The sequence below is a fragment of the Rhinatrema bivittatum genome, chromosome 18, assembly GCF_901001135.1.
Source record: "Rhinatrema bivittatum chromosome 18, aRhiBiv1.1, whole genome shotgun sequence".
NCBI classification, from domain to species: domain Eukaryota; kingdom Metazoa; phylum Chordata; class Amphibia; order Gymnophiona; family Rhinatrematidae; genus Rhinatrema; species Rhinatrema bivittatum.
The window spans coordinates 4,299,335-4,319,909 of NC_042632.1; the positions used below are offsets into that span (position 1 = coordinate 4,299,335).

Sequence of the window (20,575 nt, forward strand, 5' to 3'; positions counted from 1 at the left end):
AGAACCTGCAGATGACTGTTGACGTTCTTGAGGTCCCAAGATGGGCTGGAAAGATCCTTCCTTCTTGGGAAGGATAAAATAGATGGAATAGCACCCCATATTTTGTTGGGGCGTGGGAACCGGAGTTATTGCCTTCAGACTGAGTAGTCTTGTTAGAGTGGTTTCTACTGCTAGTCTCTTGGAATGGGAGTGGCAGGGTGACATCAATTTGTCTCAAGGAATGCAGCGGAACTAGAGAGTAACCTTCTCGAATGTTTAGAACCCAGACGTTCGACCCATCTTTGGTAGAAGAGGGCAAGTCGACCCCCTATATTCTCTTCCTGTGGATGGGTCGGCCCACTCTCATTGTGGAGCTTGGCTGGAGCCTGGCTCCGAGCCTGTTCTGAAAGGGCTGGGACCTTCCAGAGGGTCGAGGTGCCTGGAACTGTGAGTTCCTGTAGGGTTTAAAGTGCTGCGATTCTCTGCCCTTGGTTCTTCTGGGGGGAGGGACGCCGAGATCTTTTGCTATCTCCCACTAGCCGAGGCACTGGGGATTCACCCCATTTGCTGGCTAATTTCTCCAATTCGCTTCCGAAGAAGAGATCCTTTAAAAGGCATTCTTGTGAGATTCGTTTTAGATGTCACCTCTGCAGACCAATTCCGTAGCCATAGTTGTCTGCTGGCTGCCACTACTGAGGCAACGCCCCTGGCTGAGATGCGTACCAGGTCTGAACTTGCGTCCATGAGGAAGGCTGCTGCAGGTTCCATAGTCTCACCAGTATGTGTTACGGAGTTATTTGCCTCTTGAGAGAGGAGCACGCAGGAATGTGCCACCAGTGCGCAGCAGGAAACACTCTGCAGTGTCATTGCTGTTGCGAAGACCTGCTTAAGGATGGATTCCAATAGTCTGTCCTGAGTGTTTCAATGCAGCCCCTCCCTTAACGGGACGCGTTCGCTTTGAAACGGCACAGACAATAGCCTCCACTTTTGGGAAATGCAGGCGTTCCTTGGTCGCGGGTTCTACAGAGTATAGGGCTTCCAAGGCCAGACCCCCATTCCAAGTCAATCAGTTTCTGGATGACTTCCATCATTGGAAAGTAGCACGAGGCCTTACGAAGGGACACCAAGATGGGGTTCTTTGGTTCCGCCATAGGGTCCGTGCCAAGAATACCCAGCATCTTCAGAGTCTGGGAAACAAGGGCTGGTAATTCGTCCTTGTGGAAGAAGCGAAGCATGGTTTGGTATGGTTCCATTCCTGGAGGGATTTCTCCTTCTTCCAGGGAGACACTCATCTGAGGTGTCTGGGTCCCTGTTAGGGAAGTTCTTGGTTAGGCGAGGCACGTCTCTAGGCATCAGAGCAGGGCCGGGAAGATCTTGTGCTTCCACCAGCTGAGGTTGAGCCTGGGGCGCAGCTGGGGCTGATTGCGCCTGAATGAAGGCTTGCAGCCCATGGAAACATTGCAACCAGGAGAAGGTCCCTGGGTCCATGTTAATGCCAGGGGGAGTGAGTAGGGGCCCCAGAGGTGTCCTCCTGTGGGAAAGCCATCTCAGAGATGCAAAGGTCCGGGGAGCTATCTTCAGTAGTTCCAGAACCATCTCCCAACAGTAAGGGACCAGGCTTTGGTTCCCCCTGGGCTTCTTCGCAATGTTGACACAGGCAAGACTCCAATTTAGGCTGCGTGGCTCTTATGTGGCAGGCTGTGCAAAGAGTGCCTTCTTGGGCACCAGTGCCATTGTTTCTACGTGTTTGCGTGCGCCTGTATTGGGCGTGCGCGTATTGACACACGACTGTACTGGACGCGTGCGCAAGTTTAAGGTTTTTATATACCGGCAATCATGACAACATATCTTGCTGGTTTACATAAAACAGGAGTGCAGTAGATACATCAAACGAACTGTGGTGACCGAAGGTGCAGTTACATTTAACAAGGGTAGCAGAACTGGGAGAAGGAGGAAGAGAAAGGAAAGATTGGTAACGATTAGACAATATACAGATTAAATACTATATACAAAAACATGGTTGAGGGCTGCTTGTTTTGAGAAGGAGACAGTGATGTCATTAGATTGTGTCCGGGAAAGCTTGCTTGAACAGCGAAGTCTTAAGTCCTTTTCTAAAAGTTAGGAGGCAGGGCTCCTGTCTGAGATCTGTAGGAATGGAGTTCCATAGGAGAGGACCAGCTGTGGAGGTAGCACGATCTCTTAGGGTAACATGTCTGGTAGTTTTCGCGGGGGGTACTTGGAGGGAACCTCTATAAGCATCTCTGGTGGGTCTTGACGAGTTGTAAATTTGGAGAGGGATTTGCAGGTCAAGGGTGGTGAGTTGATGTATGGTTTTGCATATGACAGATATGGCTTTGTACATGATTCGGAAGTGTACTGGTAACCAATGAAGCTCTTTCAGGATGGGAGATATGTGGTCTCTTTTCCTGGTGCCTGTCAGTAGTCGGGCTGCTGAATTTTGTACCATCTGAAGCGGTTTGGAGTAAGATGAAGGGAGACCTAGCAATAGCGAATTGCAATAGTTTAATTTCGAAAAAATGACTGCTTGGATGATCGTTCTGAAGTCTTGAGCATGGAAAAGTGGTCTTATCCTTTTTAGTACCTGGAGTTTGTAGAAGCAGTCTTTGGTTGTTTTGTTAATGTGCGCCTTGAAGTTCAGCCGATTGTCTATTATCACTCCTAAGTCTCTAACTTGTGTGGTAGGTAGGTTGGTTGGAAGAGTATTGTTTGAAATGCTGTTCTCAGGAGAGATGAGTAGGATTTTGTCTTGGAGGAATTTAAAACGAGGTTTAGGCTGTTGAGTAGGTGTTTGATTTTTTGATGGCATGATTCCCAGTAGTCCAGAGTTTTAGAGTATGTGTCTTTGATGGGGATGATGATTTGAATATCATCTGCGTATAGAAAATACTTTAGATTGAGGTTGGTGAGAAGTTGGCAAAGTGGAAGAAGGTAAATATTGAATAAAGTCGGGGATAATGATGAACCTTGTGGGACTCCTATGGTGGAGTCAAATCTTGATGATTCCTTGTTTTGGAGTTTAACCTTGTAACCTCTGTTGAGAAAGGTTTTGAACCATGATAAGACGGTGCCACTGATTCCTATGGACGACAGCTGGTTTAGGAGGATGGCGTGGTTGACCGTGTCGAACGCTGCGGATAGGTCTAACAAGATCAGTAGGAATGAATTACCTTTGTCGAGACCCAATATGGTATAGTCTGTCAAAGAGGTAAGGAGGGATTCTGTACCTCGATTTTTTCGGAAACCGTGTTGTGGAGCGAAGAGAATTTTGTTATCTTCAATGAAATCTGAAAGTTGAGAGTTCACTAGTTTTTCCATGATCTTAGCGATGAAAGGGAGGTTAGCTATGGGACGGAAGTTGTTGGGGTCCTTCGGGTCAAGGTTAGGTTTCTTTAGGAGAGGTGTGATTGAAGCCACTTTGAGATCGTCTGGGAAGGTCCCTTGGGCTAGAGAACAGCTGATGTCTGTCAATGATGTGGCGATGGTGTCTGGGATAGATAGTAGCAGTTTGGTGGGGATGTGGTCCGCAGGATGAGAAGTAGGTTTCATTCTTCTCAGGATGGTTTGTATCTCAGTAGAGGAGACTGGATCAAAGGTGTTTAGGCTGATGTTTTTGTAGGGAGGGTGCTGATATGTCGGAAGGGCGGCGGTATTGGAAGGTAGTTGGGTTAGAAGATTGGTAATTTTGTTTTGAAAAAACAGTGCGAGTTCTTCAGCTTTGGATTGTGCTAGGTTACTGGGGATTTCTTGGGGTATGGTTTGAGTGAGACTGGAGACATAAGCGAAGAGGGCTTTGGCGTCCAGGACCAGGTTGTGAATCTTCGATGCATAATAATCTTTTTTTGATTTTGAGGTGAGGGACTTGTACTGGTGTAGTGTGGATTTGTATGAAGAGATGGTGCTGGCAAAAGGGGTTTTACGCCATATCGCTTCTTTCTTTCTTAAGCTTTGTTTTAGCTTTCTGAGTTCATTGGTGAACCAAGGTTGTCTATTGGAGGCATTGGTGTGAGTTTTTTTTTTTTTTTTATAGTTGACGGGCAGAGCTTATTAGCTATATCTTCTGTTATGTTGTTCCAAGAGCGTATGGCAGTGTTTGGGTCAGTGAGGTCTAAGAGAGGGAGCTGTGCATCCAGCTGGTTGTTGAGGTCTTCCAGGGTGCATCGCCTCCTGTATTGGAAGGAGGGTGAGGAGATGTGAGGAGTGTTGGGTTCTTTCAGTGAGAAAGAGGTAGAAATGAGTGTGTGGTCTGACCATGGAACCTTCTTGCTCTTCAAATTGGATGTAGTCGTAATGCCTTTGTTGACGAAAATCAGGTCCAGAGTGTGACCCGCTTTGTGTGTGGGTTTGACGACTAGTTGTTGGAATCCCATTGCTGAAAGGGCTGTGAGGAAGGTTTTGCAGCTGTTAAATGGTGAAGGGTTGTCTATGTGCAGATTGAAATCTCCTAAGATGATTGCTGGAGAATCCAGGTTGAGGAGCGTAGTGGTGATTTCAAGGATGGGGGGAGACATCAGATTCTAGGAGTCCCGGGGGGGGGCGTAGACAAGAAGGATTTGAAGATTTTGTGAAGTAAAGCAGCAGACTTCCAGCTTTGAGTTAGAGCTGAATGGTTGTTGGGTGAAGTTGAGGCTTTTTTTGGTTGCCAGAAGGATTCCACCTCCTCTTTTTTTCAGTCTCGGGAGGGAGAAGATGTCATAGGTCAGCGTAGGTAGTTGGTTTATTATAGCTGTACCTGAGGGCTTAAGCCATGTTTCGGTTACTGCGCAAATATCTGGCTTGGCGTCGATGAGATAATCATTGAAAATTAGGGATTGCGCATTGAATAGTGAGTGAAAAAAGGGTAAGCCCTAAGAGCTGGGTGATTGGTGCGATCAATATAGGGGTGAGAGATTTTAAGTTGCTGTGAAGGGCTTGTCTAGAAGATGTTCTTTTAGGTAGGAGGTGGTGTTGCAAGGTTAGGATTGGAAAAGCTGAAGACATTGTGGATAGTTAACTGGCTTGTGCAGTGGGTAGGCAGAAGGCAGATGGGAGGGTGGGCCGGGATTAAGAGATGATTAATTGGTGATGGGATAGAATAGGTGCTGTATAGGACAGATGCAGGGGTTGTGTGAAGACTGTAGTTAATGTGTTCTGGAGGCTATCCGGGATAATCTCTCGCCTTAGGTGCGCTTGGGTGACGTCGTCTATGGAGCGATGCCGGCAGGTAAATGTATGTGGAGCGTGTGATTCCGGTCTTGTGGTCGGTGCGGTACCGTTGGTGGTAGGGCGAGAATTAGAAGCCTTACCCCGATGGGTCCTGCGCCGGCTGCGTGGCCCTTCGGGTTGCTGATCGTGGCGTCCGACGTGATCACTGTGTCTGAGGCTGTATCTGTTGGTGCTCAGAAGCAGATGGTGGGCCTCAGTGGATGATGGTGGAACTCAATGGCCTTTCCGAGAACTTGCAGTACCCAGATGTGGAGTAAGAGTGCAGATTCGTCAAAAATGGTGGTGTAGAGAGTTGAGTCGTGCATAGGTCGGGTCTCCACTCGGGGCTTCACGAAGGGGCTCACAAAGGGGCAGGCCCCTTTGGTGCACAGTGTTTGGCGCACGGCGCCGAACAGTGTTTGATCTAAAGAGCAGCAGGGCCTGCTCTGATTGGTGGGAGCGGCGTCGTGGGCGTGTCTGGGCGGGTCCGGCGCGACTTTAATTTTTCGCGTTCTTGCTGCTGCTGCAATTTTTTATGTCAGGCCCGCTCTCGGCACTGAGGCCGCTCGGGCGAAGGGGCTAAGCACATCGGCCGCCCGGCCTGCCCTGCGCATACCGCCAGCGAGAAGGAAAGATGGCGCAGACGACCCCTACCTGTAAGATGCCGCCCCCCCCCCCCCCCCCGCGGGTCTCCACGTGTGTGGACCCTTGCACCAGATCAGGGCCTAGCCTAACCAAGGCTTTTCAACCTGATCGGTGCTCCCTTCTAACCTCACCGGGACGGATTCGGTACAGAAATCTGAGCTGTGGAGACCTGAATTTAAAGATTTTTTCCTTGCCTCGTCTCAGCGCTTACCGATCATGTGCCAGACGGTGTCCAGCTGGGGGAGGGGGGGAGAGATTACCTTCGCTGCCGCGCTCGTTTCTGCACCCACTGCCTTTCAGCCACAATGAGAGGCTAAGTCCATGCTGGGAATGGGCTACCAGACCACGCCACACCTCTGAGGGATATTGGAGCTCAACTTCAGGAATTCTCAACTTGGGGAGGGACCCTTAGGTATCACCGCAGGACAGCAGGGCTCGATCTTAAGGTAAATTTGTTTCTTCTTTGCTGTAATTCTTAACACTAGGAGACAGATACTGAAGAGCTGATGTTACTGCAGGGGTATATCTAGAATGACATCTGCTTTGAAATCTGTCTCAGTCTCCCATCTGCTAGCAGAATACCCATTGGTCCTGAGTCCATCTGGCTACATGCTAGGAAATCACCCATTATGCTGCTGATTTTGTTAGCTTCCCTAATTTCTTTCAGCATTTGTTAGTTCATTCTGGCCAGGTGGATAACACACCCTCATTACTATTATTCCCTTTTTCACCTGGAATTTCTATTCATAAAGATTCAACATTGCATTTTGTTTCCTACAGAACTTTTATCCTGTTAGACTCAATGCTCTTTAACATATAGTGCACCCCTCCACCAATTTGATCCATCCTATCATTTCGATATAGTTTGTACCTGGCATCCGTGGTCCCATTGTCATCTTTCTTCCACCAGGTCTCAGATATCAATTATATCTACCTCTTCATCCAGGGCTATACACTAACTCCCATCAGCTTCTTCCATGCCTCTAGATAGGAAAATTAGTTCTTACCTGTTAATTTTTGTTCCTGTAGTACCATGGATCAGTCCAGACTGTGGGTTGAGCCTCCTTTCCAGCAGGTGGAGACAGACAAACTGAAAGGATATCCTATATGAGGACAGAGCCTATCCTGTAACCCTTCAGTATAACCATTGTCAAAGCAGAAAACAAAAGACCAGAATAGGATCAAGCAAGTAACCATAAAGCTCAATGGAGCAACTGTAGAACAATGTAATAAACATGGTATAGCTATACGCTCTTGCATATACTTGGTGTTTAAACGACCAAGGCTTCCGGTGTAATTGCTCAGTATTCTTGCACAAAAATGAAGTATTAGAATCTGCAAGAAACAAGCTTCGAGAGGACAGAAAGAAAGACAGACAGGGAAGGGCATCTGGACTGATCCGTGGTACTACAGGAACGAAAACTAACAGGTAAGAACTAATTTTCCTTTCCCCATACGTACCCGGATCAGTCCAGACTGTGGGATGTACCAAAGCTTCCCTAAACCAGGTGAGACCAAGACAGTCCCTCTCAAAGTACTTGCCGCCCAAAGGAACCAAAAACCAGGGCTTGCACATCCAGACGGTAGTGTTGAGCAAAAGTATGCAAGGACGTCCATGTGGTGGCCCTGCAAATCTCCTGTGGAGAGACAGATTGGCTCTCCGCCCAGGAAGTAGCTTGAGAACGTAGCGAATGAGCCTTTAGGCCCTCGGGAACCGTCCGACCTTGGCAAAGATAGGCCGAGGAAATCGCTTCTTTCAACCACCACGCGATAGTGGTCTTAGAAGACTGCTTACCCCGATTAGGCCCACTCCAGAGGACAAAAAGATAGTCAGAGACCCGAAAGTCATTGGTAACCTGGAGATAGCCAAGTAGAACCCGTTTGACATCCAGCTTACGGAGATCGCCCCCAGTCGTACCCGCAATCTCCTCTGGGGAAAACGCAGGCAGTTCTACCAACTGGTTGACATGGAAGTTGGAAACAACCTTTGGCAAAAAGGAAGGGACCATCTTGAGGGATACCCCTGAATCGGAGAAATGCAAAAAAAGGTTCCCGACAGGACGTTTGAATATCTCTGAGATCCGTCGAGCGGAAGAGATAGCGACCAGAAAAACAGTTTTAAGCGCAAGATCTTTCAGTGTAGCGCGACAGAGGTTCGAACGGAGCAGCACAGAGGGCCCAAAGGACCAGGTTTAGACTTCACGACGGGCAAGTGTTACGAGAGGGCGGGTGTAGATGTTTGACGCCCTTCAAGAACTGGATCACATCCGGATGGCCCGCCAAGGGCTGACCGTCTACCCGACCCAGAAGAGAACAGAGAGCGGAGACTTGCACGCGCAGAGAACTGAAGGAAAGGCCCTTGGAAAGACCCTTCTGAAGGAAAGAAAGAACCAACGAAACCGGGGCGGAGCGCACTGAGACACCCGACTCCGCACAAACGGATTCAAAAACCTTCCAGATACACACTAAGCCAGAGAAGTCGACTGCTTTCGGGCGCGCAGTAAGGTGGAGATGACCTCTTCCTTGTAGCCCTTACGCCTCAAGCGTCGCCGTTCAAAAGCCAGGCTGCTAGACAGAAGCGATCGGCCTGGTCGAAAAAAAACAGGCCCCTGCCGAAGTAGGCGAGGGAGATGACCTAGCCGAAGAGGGCCGTCCGTCGCCAGGTTGATGAGATCCGAACGAGATCTGGCGGCGCCCTTCGTGGCCACTCGGGCGCCGCCAGAATCATGGGTCTCTGGTTGAGCTCTATTCTTCTGAGCACTTTTCCCACCAGGGGCCACGGAGGAAACATGTACAGAAGAACGTCCTCCAGCCAAGGGAGAGCCAGATCGTCCACGCCCTCCGAGCCATGCTTCCAACGGCCGAAGAACCGATTTACCTTGGCATTGTGCAAGGTCGCCATGAGGTCCAGGTTGGGGGACCCCACCTGTCGAGAATCAGAGTCATGGCTGTGTCCGAGAGTTCCCACTCCCTCGGATCAAGCGATTGATGACTGAGGAAATCGGCCTGAACATTCTCCTTGCCCGCGATGTGGGAGGCCACTAGGTATTGTGGATGCCGTTCCGCCCATGCGAAGAGACGGCTGGCTTCTAGGGCCACCAAGGGGCTGTGGGTGCCTCCTTGGCGATTGATGTAAGCCACGGTGGTGGAGTTGTCTGACAGTACCCCGAACGCTTTGCCTCTTATCAAGGGAAGAAACTCCTGAAGAGCCAAGCGTACCGCCCGAGTCTCCAACCGATTGATGTGCCAGTGAGACTGAATTGGCGACCAGATCTCCTGGGTGGACTGGGAGAGACAGACTGCACCCCAACCCGACAAGCTGGCGTCCGTGGTTCCTATTGTCCACTGTGGAGCTTGGAGAGGCATTCCCTGAAGCAGATGAGGAAGCGAAAAGCACCACTGCAAGTTGGCAACTGTAGAGTCCAAGAAACTATGTGAAACTATTCCGACACCGGCTGCCAGCGAGATAGCAACGCTTTCTGTAACGGTCGCATAGGAGCAAAGGCCCAGGGGACTAGCTTGATGGTGGAAGCCATGGATCCCAGGACCTGCAGATAGTCCCAGGCCGTTGGGAGAGGCAACGAAATCAGAGTTTGAATCTGGTGAATCAGCTTGAGAGCCTGCGCACGAGGCAAAACAACCTTGCCCACTCGGGTGTCGAACTGGGCTCCCAGGAACTAACTCCTGGGAGGGCTGAAGGTTGCTCTTGGAGAAATTGATTATCCACCTGAGCGACTCGGAGGGCTAAGATGCGATCCACCGCTTGCCGGCAGAGAGCCGCCGACTTGGCCCTGACGAGCCAGTCATCCAGGTAGGGGTGAACCAGAATTCCTTCCCGGCGAAGAGCCGCCGCCACCACGACCTTGGTGAAGGTGCGAGGCGCGGTCGCGAGGCTGAAGGGAAGCACCCGAAACTGGAAATCCTGGTTGAGTACATAAAAGCGAAGATAATTCTGGTAGCTGCGGTGAATCAGAATATGGAAGTAAGCCTCTGCAAGATCGAGTGAAGCGAGGAATTCTCTGGGCGAACCGCTGCGATGACCGCTCGCAGGGTTTCCATGCCGAAATGTGGAATCTTGAGAGCCCGGTTGACCCTCTTAAGGTCCAAGATTGGGCGATAAGAGACATCCTTTTTGGGAATGATGAAGTAAATAGAATACTGGCCGGCACCAAGCTCCCTCTCCGGGACTGTGACCACCGCGCCCAGACACAGGAGCCTGGCGAGGGGTTTGTTCCACCGCGTCCCTCTTGGACCGCCTGCATGGCAAGAAGAGAAAAAGATCCAGAAGATCGCGAACAATCTCGAAGGCATACCAGTCTTTGATAATGTCGAGGACCCACTGGTCCGACGTGATTTTGACCCATTCCTCGAAAAACAAGGAGGCAGCCGCCTATGGAGAGGAATGAGTCAACTGAACTTCATTGTGTGGCAGGCACCCCATCCACGTGGGGTATATTGTCTCTGACCCCAGAAGAGGACGAGACGATGTGAAGGAACGGGATGGTTTAGGACGGTCCTCCGGAAGCTTATGGACCTTATTGTCTCCTAAAGAATCCATAACCTTCTCAAGGTCCTCACCAAAGAGCAGCTTACCTTTGAAAGGCAACGTGCCTAACCAGGCTTTGGAGGACGGATTGGCTGACCAATTGCGTAGCCAGAGACGACGTCTGGCAGACTGCACCGAAGCCATTGCCTTCGCCTGAACGCGGATTAGATCGTAGAGAGCATCTGCCCCATAAGCGGCGATGGCTTCCAGACGCTCAGCCTGCTCCGCCTCTGCTGACGGGAGGTTCTGGGTGCCGAGTAACTGTTGAACCCACCTGAGGCCTGCCCGCAGCATGAGACTGCTGCAGAAAGTCACCCGGACTCAGAGAGCCAGGACTTCGAAGATACGTTTCAAGTGAGCCTCGAGCTTGCGGTCCTGCCCGTCCTTCAGTGCCGATCCCTCCACCAGGATCGTAGTATGCTTGGTGACCACAGAGACTGAGGAATCCATGGAGAGATTTTTCAGTATTTCCAAGCATTCCTCCAGGAGGGGGCAGAGCTTGTCCATGGCACGCCCCACCCGAAGTGCCTCCCATTCCCTCAGGAGCAACAGCTTGTGCATGGAATTAAAAGGGAAGGCACTTGCTGGAGCCCTAAGTCCCACCAGGACCGGGTCCATATCCTTAGGCAACGAGTCCATAAGGGTATCCGCGGGGGGGGCCCCCTCCAACCCCAATTCCTGGAGGACAAAGGGGATGAGGGGCTCCAACTCCTCCCTGCGGAACATGCAGAGGTCTCTGGGATCATCCCCCTTCAGGGGGAGAGTAACTTCTGTATCCGGGATAGCGGCGTGATCCGGGGGTACCGGGTCCACTGGGGGGGGCACCCCCGGGACCACCCGCACCTTAAGCGACCCCTGGGACTCCGCAGCCGGGCCACCCATCAACGGTGCGGAGCGAGGAATTTTTTGCCGCGGGGGGGCGTCGTCCTCCTCCTGCAGGCTAGCTAAAAAGGATTTGTGCAGGAAGAGGACAAATTCCGGGGAGAAACGGGTCCTGGATTTCCCAGGAGGGGGATGTCTGAAAAAATCAGCCCCAGGCAGCTCCGAAAACGGAGCCGCTGAAAAATCCAAGATGGCCGCCGCTCCCGGGCTTTGCCGACCCCGGGAAAGGCCTGGCCATGCTTCGGGGACTCGATCCCCGGTCTAAATTTGCCTGCCCTGCCGAGGGGCCTTCCCCACCCGGCAGGCAGGCTGAGCTGAGGCCCCTTCGTGAAAAACGCGAGGAGGGCTTGCCACAGGAGAGGTAGGCTGCCTGCCGCGGCATCGGAGCCGCACAGAGAAAAAAAGTTGAAAGAAAGCTTTTGATTGACAGCCGGCAGGCCCAGAGTGAAACAGAGGGGAAACCTGCTGACTCCTGCCTTTCTGGCTGCCGGTTCGAGTCCCTGAAGAAAAAACAGAAGGCTCTACTGCTGTAAAAAAAGGTAAAGCATAAACTTTAAACACTTTTTTTTTTAAACTAGCACAGCAGTGGGGTTCTAAGCCCCTCAGGCAGCCAGAGGAGGGGGAGATGAGAACTGGACCACCAGCCTCAGTCCCCACATCAGGAAGCACCCACGGACTCAGGCTATGCTCCGCACAAGGGGCGAAGCCCCCCTGAGTCCGGCAAGAGCCAGGAGACTACTAGCATCTCCTGCACAAAAATGACAAAGTACTTAAGGAAAAATCCTTTTTTTTTTTTTTTTTTTTAAAAAGTACTTGCTGGATCCCCAAAAGAGAAAAAGACGGGTGAGCTGATGCACCTGCTGGAGACAGACAAATACTGAAGGGTTACAGGATAGGCTCTGTCCCCATATAGGATAGCCTTTCAGTTTTAGTCTGTCTCCACCTGCTGGAAAGGAGGCTCAACCCACAGTCTGGACTGATCCAGGTACGTACAGGGAACTAGGACTATTCCCCATACTATGAGCATTAGTCTACATAGCTTTCCAAATAACAGCAGACCGTATGGACATCCAGTGCCCACAAATGCATGCTCTGAACCTGCTCACTGTGGGCTTCTCCATGCTTTGACATCTTAAGGAAAAAAGTAAAATAAAAAAAGCCAAGTTCTGTTGAAGGGTTGTTGAGGCTGCAGTAGAAAAATAGTCAACCAAGAGGCAATTTGAGGCACTAGGCAGGAAAAAAACAAAGACTGGAAAAAGAAAATTATTCCTCACCTGCTAATTTTCGTTCCTGTAGTACCATGGATCAGTCCAGACAGTGGGTTATGTTCCCCGTCCAGCAGATGGAGTCAGAATAAAAACTCGAGAGGGGGCACTATATAAGCCCCTCCCCTTTCCTCAATCTTCAGTAAACTAGACTAGCAAAGCCAACAAGAGAGGAGATAGAGGGATCAAGTAAAGAGAAGCCCGAAAACAAGGCCAAAAAAGTGAAATTTGACTAAACAGTCAAGTTGGCAAGTTCCCCCAGAGGGAACTTGCCAACAGAACGTGAACCATAACCAACACTGGAAAAAATCCCAGGAAACAGAGAGAAATAACAGAAAGACTGACCTTCGAGCGGAGTCAACAATCCCAACTGAGAAGAGAAAAACCCCGTAAAATACAGGGAGGGCGTCTGGACTGATCCATGGTACTGCAGGAACGAAAATTAGCAGGCGAGGAATAATTTTCTTTTCCCTGTACGTACCAGGATCAGTCCAGACGGTGGGATGTACCAAAGCTTCCCTTACTATGGGTGGGCCACAGACAGCCCCGCCCGAAGGACTCTATCCCCAAACGAATCCAAACCTGGCGCCCGGACATCTAAACGATAGTGGCGCGCGAAGGTGTGGAGAGACGTCCACATGGCTGCCCTGCAGATCTCCTGGGGAGATACCGAAGAACTTTCCGCCCAGGAAGTCACCTGGGACTGAAGTGAATGTGCCCGAACAGAAATTGGAGGGATTTTCCCGGCCCCAAGATATGCGGCTGAGATCGCCCCTTTGAGCCAACGGGCAACAGTTGCTTTGGAGGCCAGATGACCCTTCCGAGGACCCGACCAGAGTACGAATAAGTGGTCCGAGAGACGAAACTAGTTAGTGACAGATAGATATTGAAGGAGACACCTTCTGACATCAAGCTTGCGGAGTTCCCTGGGTTCCGAAGCGAAAGAAGGCAAATTGACAGATTGGTTAATATGGAAGGCTGAGACTACCTTTGGTAAGAACGACGGGACCGTGCGTAAAGAGACTCCTTCGTCAGTAAAGCGAAGATATGGCTCCCGACAAGACAACGCCTGAAGCTCCGAAATACGACGGGCCGAACAGATAGCCACCAGAAATATTGTCTTGAGGGTGAGATCCTTGATAGAAGCCGACCTAAGAGGCTCGAAAGGCGGCCCGCTCAGTATATGAAGTACTAAGTTAAGATTCCAAGACGGACAAGGCGACCTCAAGGGTGGCTTCAGGTGTCTAGCACCTTGCAGAAAACGTACAGTATCTGGGTGAGCCGACAGCCTTGAGTCCTGCCCATTGTGCAGGAAAGCCCCTAACGCCGCAACTTATACCCCAAGTGAATTATAGGCTAACCCCAAATCCAGACCGGCCTGCAAGAATGAAAGGACTTGCGTCACCGAAGCAGAGACCGGACGAATAGTACGCTCCTGGCACCATACCTCAAAGACTTTCCAGACGCGCACGTAAGTGACAGAGGTAGACTTCTTGCGTGCCCTTAGGAGAGTGGAAATCACTCCCTCGGAGTATCCACGGCGTCTCAACTTGCGCCTCTCAAAAGCCAAGCCGCAAGACAGAAGCGATCTGCCTGCTCGAAAAATATAGGACCCTGTCGCAGTAGGTGGAAGAGATGATTGAGCCGCAGGGGTCCCTCCGCCGCTAGATGAAGGTCCGCAAACCAGGGCCGTCGGGGCCATTCCGGTGCCACTAGAATGACTGGACCCGGATGGCTCTCTATGCGACGGAGAACCTTCCCCACCAGGGGCCACGGAAGGAAGACATACAGTAAGATCTTCCTAGGCCACGGTAGAACCAGGGCATCGACTCCTTCCGCCCCGTATTCTCTTCGTCGGCTGAAGAATAGAGGGGCCTTTGCGTTTGCGGCCGTGGCCATGAGGACCATGTGAGGAGTCCCCCAGCGGGAGGTTAGACTCATCGCTTCCTCGGAAAGGTCCCATTCTCCGGGATTTAAGCGCTGTCTGCTTAAGAAGTCCGCCTGTATATTGTCCTCGCCCGCAATGTGAGAGGCTGCCAGACGACTCAAGTTGACCTCCGCCCACTGCAGTCTGTCCACCTCCAGCGAGACATGACGGCTCCTTGTGCCCCCCTGACGGTTGATGTACGATACTGTGGTCGCGTCGTCTGATAGGACCCTGACCGCCCGATGGCGGACCAAGGGAAGAAACTCCTGCAACGCCAGGCGCACCGCTCTCGTTTCCAGACAGTTGATGGGCCACCGAGACTGTTCCGCTGTCCAAGTGCCCTGAATGGAATCCGCCCCGCAGACCGCTCCCCAGCCGGTCAGACTTGCGTCCGTGGTGACAACCACCCAGTCTGGGACCTCCAGGGAGACCCCTCATGCTAGGTGGCGAGGAACCAGCCACCAGCGGAGACTGAGCCTTGCAACAGTCGGTATTGGGAGAACCTCCTGAAATTCCCGCGACACTGGTTTCCAACGGGATAATAAGGCCCACTGAAGAGGACGCAGATGCGCAAACGCCCACGGGACTAGGTCTATGGTGGAGGCCATGGACCCCAGTACCTGTAGGTAGTTCCATGCTGTGGGTGCCTGGAGAGATTGGAACTGGAGGATCTGTTCGCGCAAGGCATGTGCCCGGTCCTCGCTTAGAAACACCTGTCCCAGATTAGTATCGAAGCACGCATCCAGAAAATTCAACGACTGGGATGGAGAGAGACTGCTCTTCGGAAAGTTGATGATCCACCCTAGGGACCGAAGTAATCGCACCACCTTGCTGACCGCTTGGACCCCCTCGGTGCGAGATTTTGCCCAGATAAGCCAGTCGTCCAGGTAAGGATGCACCAGAACCCCATCTCGGCGCAGGGCTGCAGCCACAACCACCATAATCTTTGTAAAAACCTGTGGAGCTGTCGCCAAACCGAACGGGAGTGCTTGAAACTGAAAATGCTGTCCTAGAATTTTGAAACGAAGATAACTGTGGTGTGCCCTGTGAATCGGGATATGCAGGTAAGCTTCCGTTATATCCAAGGATGCGAGGAATTCCCCTGGGTGGACTGCCGCCAGCACTGAGCGCAGAGTTTCCATGCGGAAACGTGGGACCCGGAGGTACTGGTTGACAGTCTTTAGGTCCAGGATGGGCCGAAAATTGCCCTCTTTCTTGGGCACCACAAAATAAATGGAATAATGACCCCGACCCAGTTCGGCAGCAGATACTGGGGTAATTGCCCCCAAAGAGAGAAGACTGTCAAGAGTTTGCCGGACTGCTTGTCTCTTGAGAAAAGAGCCGCAGGGGGAGAAAAGAAACCTGTCTCTGGGCGGGCGGACAAAATCCAAGGCGTAGCCGTGTCTTAAGATATCCAGGACCCACTGATCTGACGTGATTCGGGCCCATTCCCCGTAGAAGCGGGCAATGCGACCCCCCAGTCTGGGAATCGGATCGCAGGTCAGCCTGGCATCATTGGGGTTTTGAGGAAGAACCCTGGGGCTGTCCTCCCTTGCCGGGCCTGCGGCCCCGAAAGGACCGGTTCCAGGTCTGCGAACGAAAAGGAGAAGTCCGAGACTGTTGATGCTGCTGTTGCTGCTGTCTGGGAGGACAGGTGGAGGACAGGTGGAGCTGAAGGACCTAGATGTCCGCGGCCTGTCCTCCGGAAGCTTGTAAATCGCATTCTCGTTGAGGGACTTGATCTGGTCCAAGTCCTCTCCAAAGAGAAACTTACCTTTAAAAGGTAGCGAGCCTAAGCGTGTTTTGGAAGAGGCATCCGCTGACCAGTTTCGCAACCACAGAAGCCGATGGGCCGAGACCGCAGCGACCATCGATCGGGCCTGGACCCGAAGGAGGTCATTGAAGGCATCTGCTCCATAGGCAAGCACGGATTCTAAACGATCCGCCTGCTGAGCTTCAGCATCCGGAAGAACCTGGGAGGTGAGCAATTGTTGAACCCATCGGAGTCCCGCTCTTTGTGCAAGAGAACTGCAGATGGTCGCTCGGAGGCCCAATGCTGAAACCTCAAAGATTCTTTTGAGATAAACCTCCAACTTCCTGTCCTGGAGATCCTTGAGCGCTGTACCGCCCGTGACCGGGATGGTAGTGCTCTTAGTTATGGCCGAAAACTGCGGAATACACAGCAGGAACTTTGAGGAGCTCCAAAAAATCTTCTGGCAGAGGATAAAGTTTGTTCATTGCTCTACTGACCTTGAGAGGCCTCCGGTGAATCCCATTCTCTAGAGATCAGTTGCAAAAAGGTGGGATGAGTTGGAAACGCCTTCGACAGAGGACGAAGGCCTGCCAGCAAAGGGTCCCCCTTTCTGCCCTGACAAGAGGCTGCTACCGGTTCTGGGGGAGCATCAATATCCATTTCCTGGAGAATATGAGGAATTAGATCATCCAGCTCATCATACTGAAAAATTCATAGGACCCTTGGGTTATCCCCTTCCACCTGAGAAGTGAACGTGGGGTCATCCTCTGCATCCAGGAGCAGGTCCCCTGTCGGGGGGTTGCTGGGGCCACCCACTGGGGCCTGCAGGACCCGGGAGGGTCCTGGGTCTCCTGCGTGAGGTAACGCCCTATCCTGGGAAGAAGACCCCTCCAGGGACCATCCCAGATGTGCCCGTTTGGGAGGAGGGAGTCCCCCAGGAGTCTCCAAGGGCTGAGACTTGCACTGTAAGAAAGCCTGGTGCATAAGAAGCACGAACTCGGGCGAAAACTCCAGAGGTCCCTGAGGAAAACTATCCTGGTGCTCCCCGCCACGACTGCCAGGTTCTGGGCCAGGGAGTGGCGCAGAGCCAGAGGGCAACACCGGAGTCGGGCCTTCAGTATCTTCCTCCCCTTCTGAAAACAAAACGGCCACCGTTCCCGCGCTCAGAGGGAATGGGGCCTGCTGCTTTCGAGACGCACGGTCCTCACAGCGAGGACCCGCGGACTCGTCCTCCTGTCCTTTGGTGACTTCACCCTCAAAAATGCAGGAGTCACAGAGGCCCTCCCGTGAGAGCCGACCAGCCTGCCTGCCGCAGGCAGAACACTCAGAGGAGCGTGGCATGGTCTGTTCGGCTTTTTTTTTTTTTAAAGGACTGACAGGAAAAAGAGCGCACGATTCGCACTGCAGAAATGACGCGGGCCCGCAGACCACCCCTCCCCCACCGAAGGACTAAACCTCCCGGCGTCCGACGGTCCCGGGAGAAGGATTCGCGAACCATGGGTCGGTAGCGGCTGAAACTAATTTAAAATAACGGGGGAGGGAGAGGGAGTGACTAGCACCACTAGTATGCACCCCGGGTCCGGCCCGAATACAGAGTACAACAAGAAAACCTGAGGGAAAAAAAATTTTTTTTTTTAAAACACAAGAAAATTCCCCAACACTCCCCCCAATACCCAAAGAAGGGTGCCCTGAAAAAACGGAGGGGGGGAAATGAAAAACGAGGTACAGACCTGGCAGCAAGCACCTCATGACTCAAAAGGCAGAAACCTGCCGAGTCACCTCAGAAAACTAAATTGTTTCAAAATTATACCTTATACTTATTTACTTGATCCCTTTATGAGAAAACTAGAAAACCTAATCTCCTGCACTGGGGACCGCAGAGTCCCCTGCTCACATCTGCTGGAGTCAGAAGAATACTGAAGATTGAGGAAAGGGGAGGGGCTTATATAGTGCCCCCTCGAGTTTTTATTCTGACTCCATCTGCTGGACGGGGAACATAACCCACCATCTGGACTGATCCTGGTACGTACAGGGAATGCCTATTCAGTAGCTCCAATTAATGACTGAGCTGTTCACGAGGCAGGATCTGCATGCAACACCACACATGCTCTGACAGCTGGGTCCATGCTGGTGCTGTCAGATGTCACCCACATGTACTAAGTAATTGATGCCTGCTTATTAACTAAAAATGCAGTCACGCTCAGGTCAGCCTTCTCAGCCATTGAGACAGGATCACACCTACTGCACAGGAATACATGTGCACTTCATTTTTAGGACCTCATGGCCTATATCCCTGAAAAGGCTCTTAATGCAATAGCATTCCTGATCTGCTCCTATTTGTTCATCTGTCACTTGAACCTTGCTTCTGATTGATATTCAAGTTCTGACTTTTAACCTTTCTAGACCTGCTAGTTTATATTTGATGCTGCCACCAATATGCCTCAGTGTTGGCCATTTAAGCCTTTAATGTGAGTGTCCATAAGATCACCATATGGATGATGCACCACCTGGTTACAAAAATCAGAAAATCACTTTTAAAAGAATTCCCAAGCTATTATACTTTCCTGTTAAGTTTTGATGTCCAAGGACAGGGTTTTACACAGATGCATAGAAAGTGGCAAACCCTCTTCTCCCCCCAACACACACAGGGGTACACAAATACCTTTCCACCAGCCAGTCCCTCTAATGTTGAACCTATATTTTTTAGAACTTCCTGCATCATGCTCATCTTGCCTTATCCTTCCCTGATAGGATGCCCAACATCTACAATAATGTAAGCACTTTGGTACTTGCCTAAAAACACTGATCTAGTATAGAAGCATACTTACCATTTCATTCAATTAAAAAGTGTGAATATGCTTACTGACTGGTCAAGTACCCCAAGAAATCCTGGAAGTGGCTGTGTTCACTGTTTTAATCATTTGAGCTACCCATACATTTAGCTTCATGTTCTTGTGTGTATTAGCACTTCTTGCTGGCCTAGCAATACAAAAAAGCATCACCACTAAGTTGTCACAAAAATATCAAGTACATGAATGCTTCCTACCCATGTGCCCTCTTGGTCCATGTCCATGGCCACCTTGCATTCCTTCCATATGAATCGAAGGAGGGGGAGGTCCCAGGATTCCTGGTGCAGGATTTGTGGATTGCTGCAACATGAAAGGATCCCCCCTAGAAATATTCATGCAATTCAAGTTACTAAATTAAAAAAAAGAATCTATATTCAAAAAAATTCTCTTCATTTATGAATGCACAAAAATGTCACCTACTATATAATTTCACAAAATCAAGCAAATTAGTTCCCTTCAAATCATATTCTGAAGACTGATACTAAAAAAGTTATAGCATCAACTTTGAACATTTTTAAAGGCACGCATTAAAATAGGTGGTTTACCAATTATGAATCAGCTAATTTTGCTTTTAAGAATGGTCATGCTCACCGAAGCACCTCATATATTCAAATTTTAAGCTAGGTTTAATTGAACAAAATCTGAAACTAAAGATATGGCATCATGACTGATGTCACCAGTCCAATGACGTAGTCAGATGTTATTTCCTAGAAGTTTCCCTTTTTAATGTCTGCTATTCCCAGTGATTCTGTAGCAACAGTACCATATTTAACTGCCTTTCAGATGCTTCTATAGAATTTTTAAATACTACATATTTAAAAGTTTTGCTCTTAAAAAGCAGAAATATGAAGCCCTAGAAATCTGTGGAGAATCATGTCATGCATAGAAGAGAAGCAGCATTCCAGAGGCTGAAACAGAGGAACACATGTGTGATCAATTCCCTTAATAGGCAAAGGGAATTATCTGACAGGCCTGCTGTCCAGGCAGGTGTACCACTTGCCAAGAGCCTGGCTGATGTAACAAGACACTGTTAAAAATGTGCACTGAAAGTCAGCACAGTTCAACACAGGTACTACACAAAATGTTAACTTGATGCAGTATGCTAATGTATCTAATCACCCTGAAAACGTGCAAACCAGTTAGTTAAAATGTGTGCTCATCTTTTTGCATATGTTGAATGCAAATACTTGAGAAAGGAGTTCAGAGGGCCTTCTTCCCTTTTTCTATAGGCATGGATTATCAAATATGGGGCTTGCCTTTAAGGCAATGAAATGTTACTGATTACACATTCTAAATTGGTCCCCTTCCAGAACAGGATGAAGTTACAGCAAGCCCAGCCTTGCCCTGCTCACTATCAGTGTGGCTGGACTTCTAGAAAAATTGGAAGGGGGTGCAGAGCTTGTAGGAAAAGCACAGCAGGGGCAGAGGGCTTCCAAGGGATACAAAAAGGGAAATTGGTTCTTACATGCTAATTTTTGTTCTTGTACCACAGATCAGTCCAGACTCCTGGGTTTTGCCTCCCTTCCA

At 50.4% G+C, this 20,575-nt stretch overlaps 1 protein-coding gene across 1 annotated transcript in view; it reads right to left on the reverse strand.

Annotated features, from left to right (window-relative positions):
• The window catches only part of MATR3 (matrin 3), a 368,635-nt gene that overhangs the window by 211,892 nt on the left and 136,168 nt on the right, over positions 1–20,575 (reverse strand). The window contains exon 6 of the mRNA XM_029583949.1: positions 19,246–19,370. Coding sequence (XP_029439809.1) covers positions 19,246–19,370 — 125 coding nt within the window. The remainder of the gene's footprint in view (positions 1–19,245; positions 19,371–20,575) is intronic.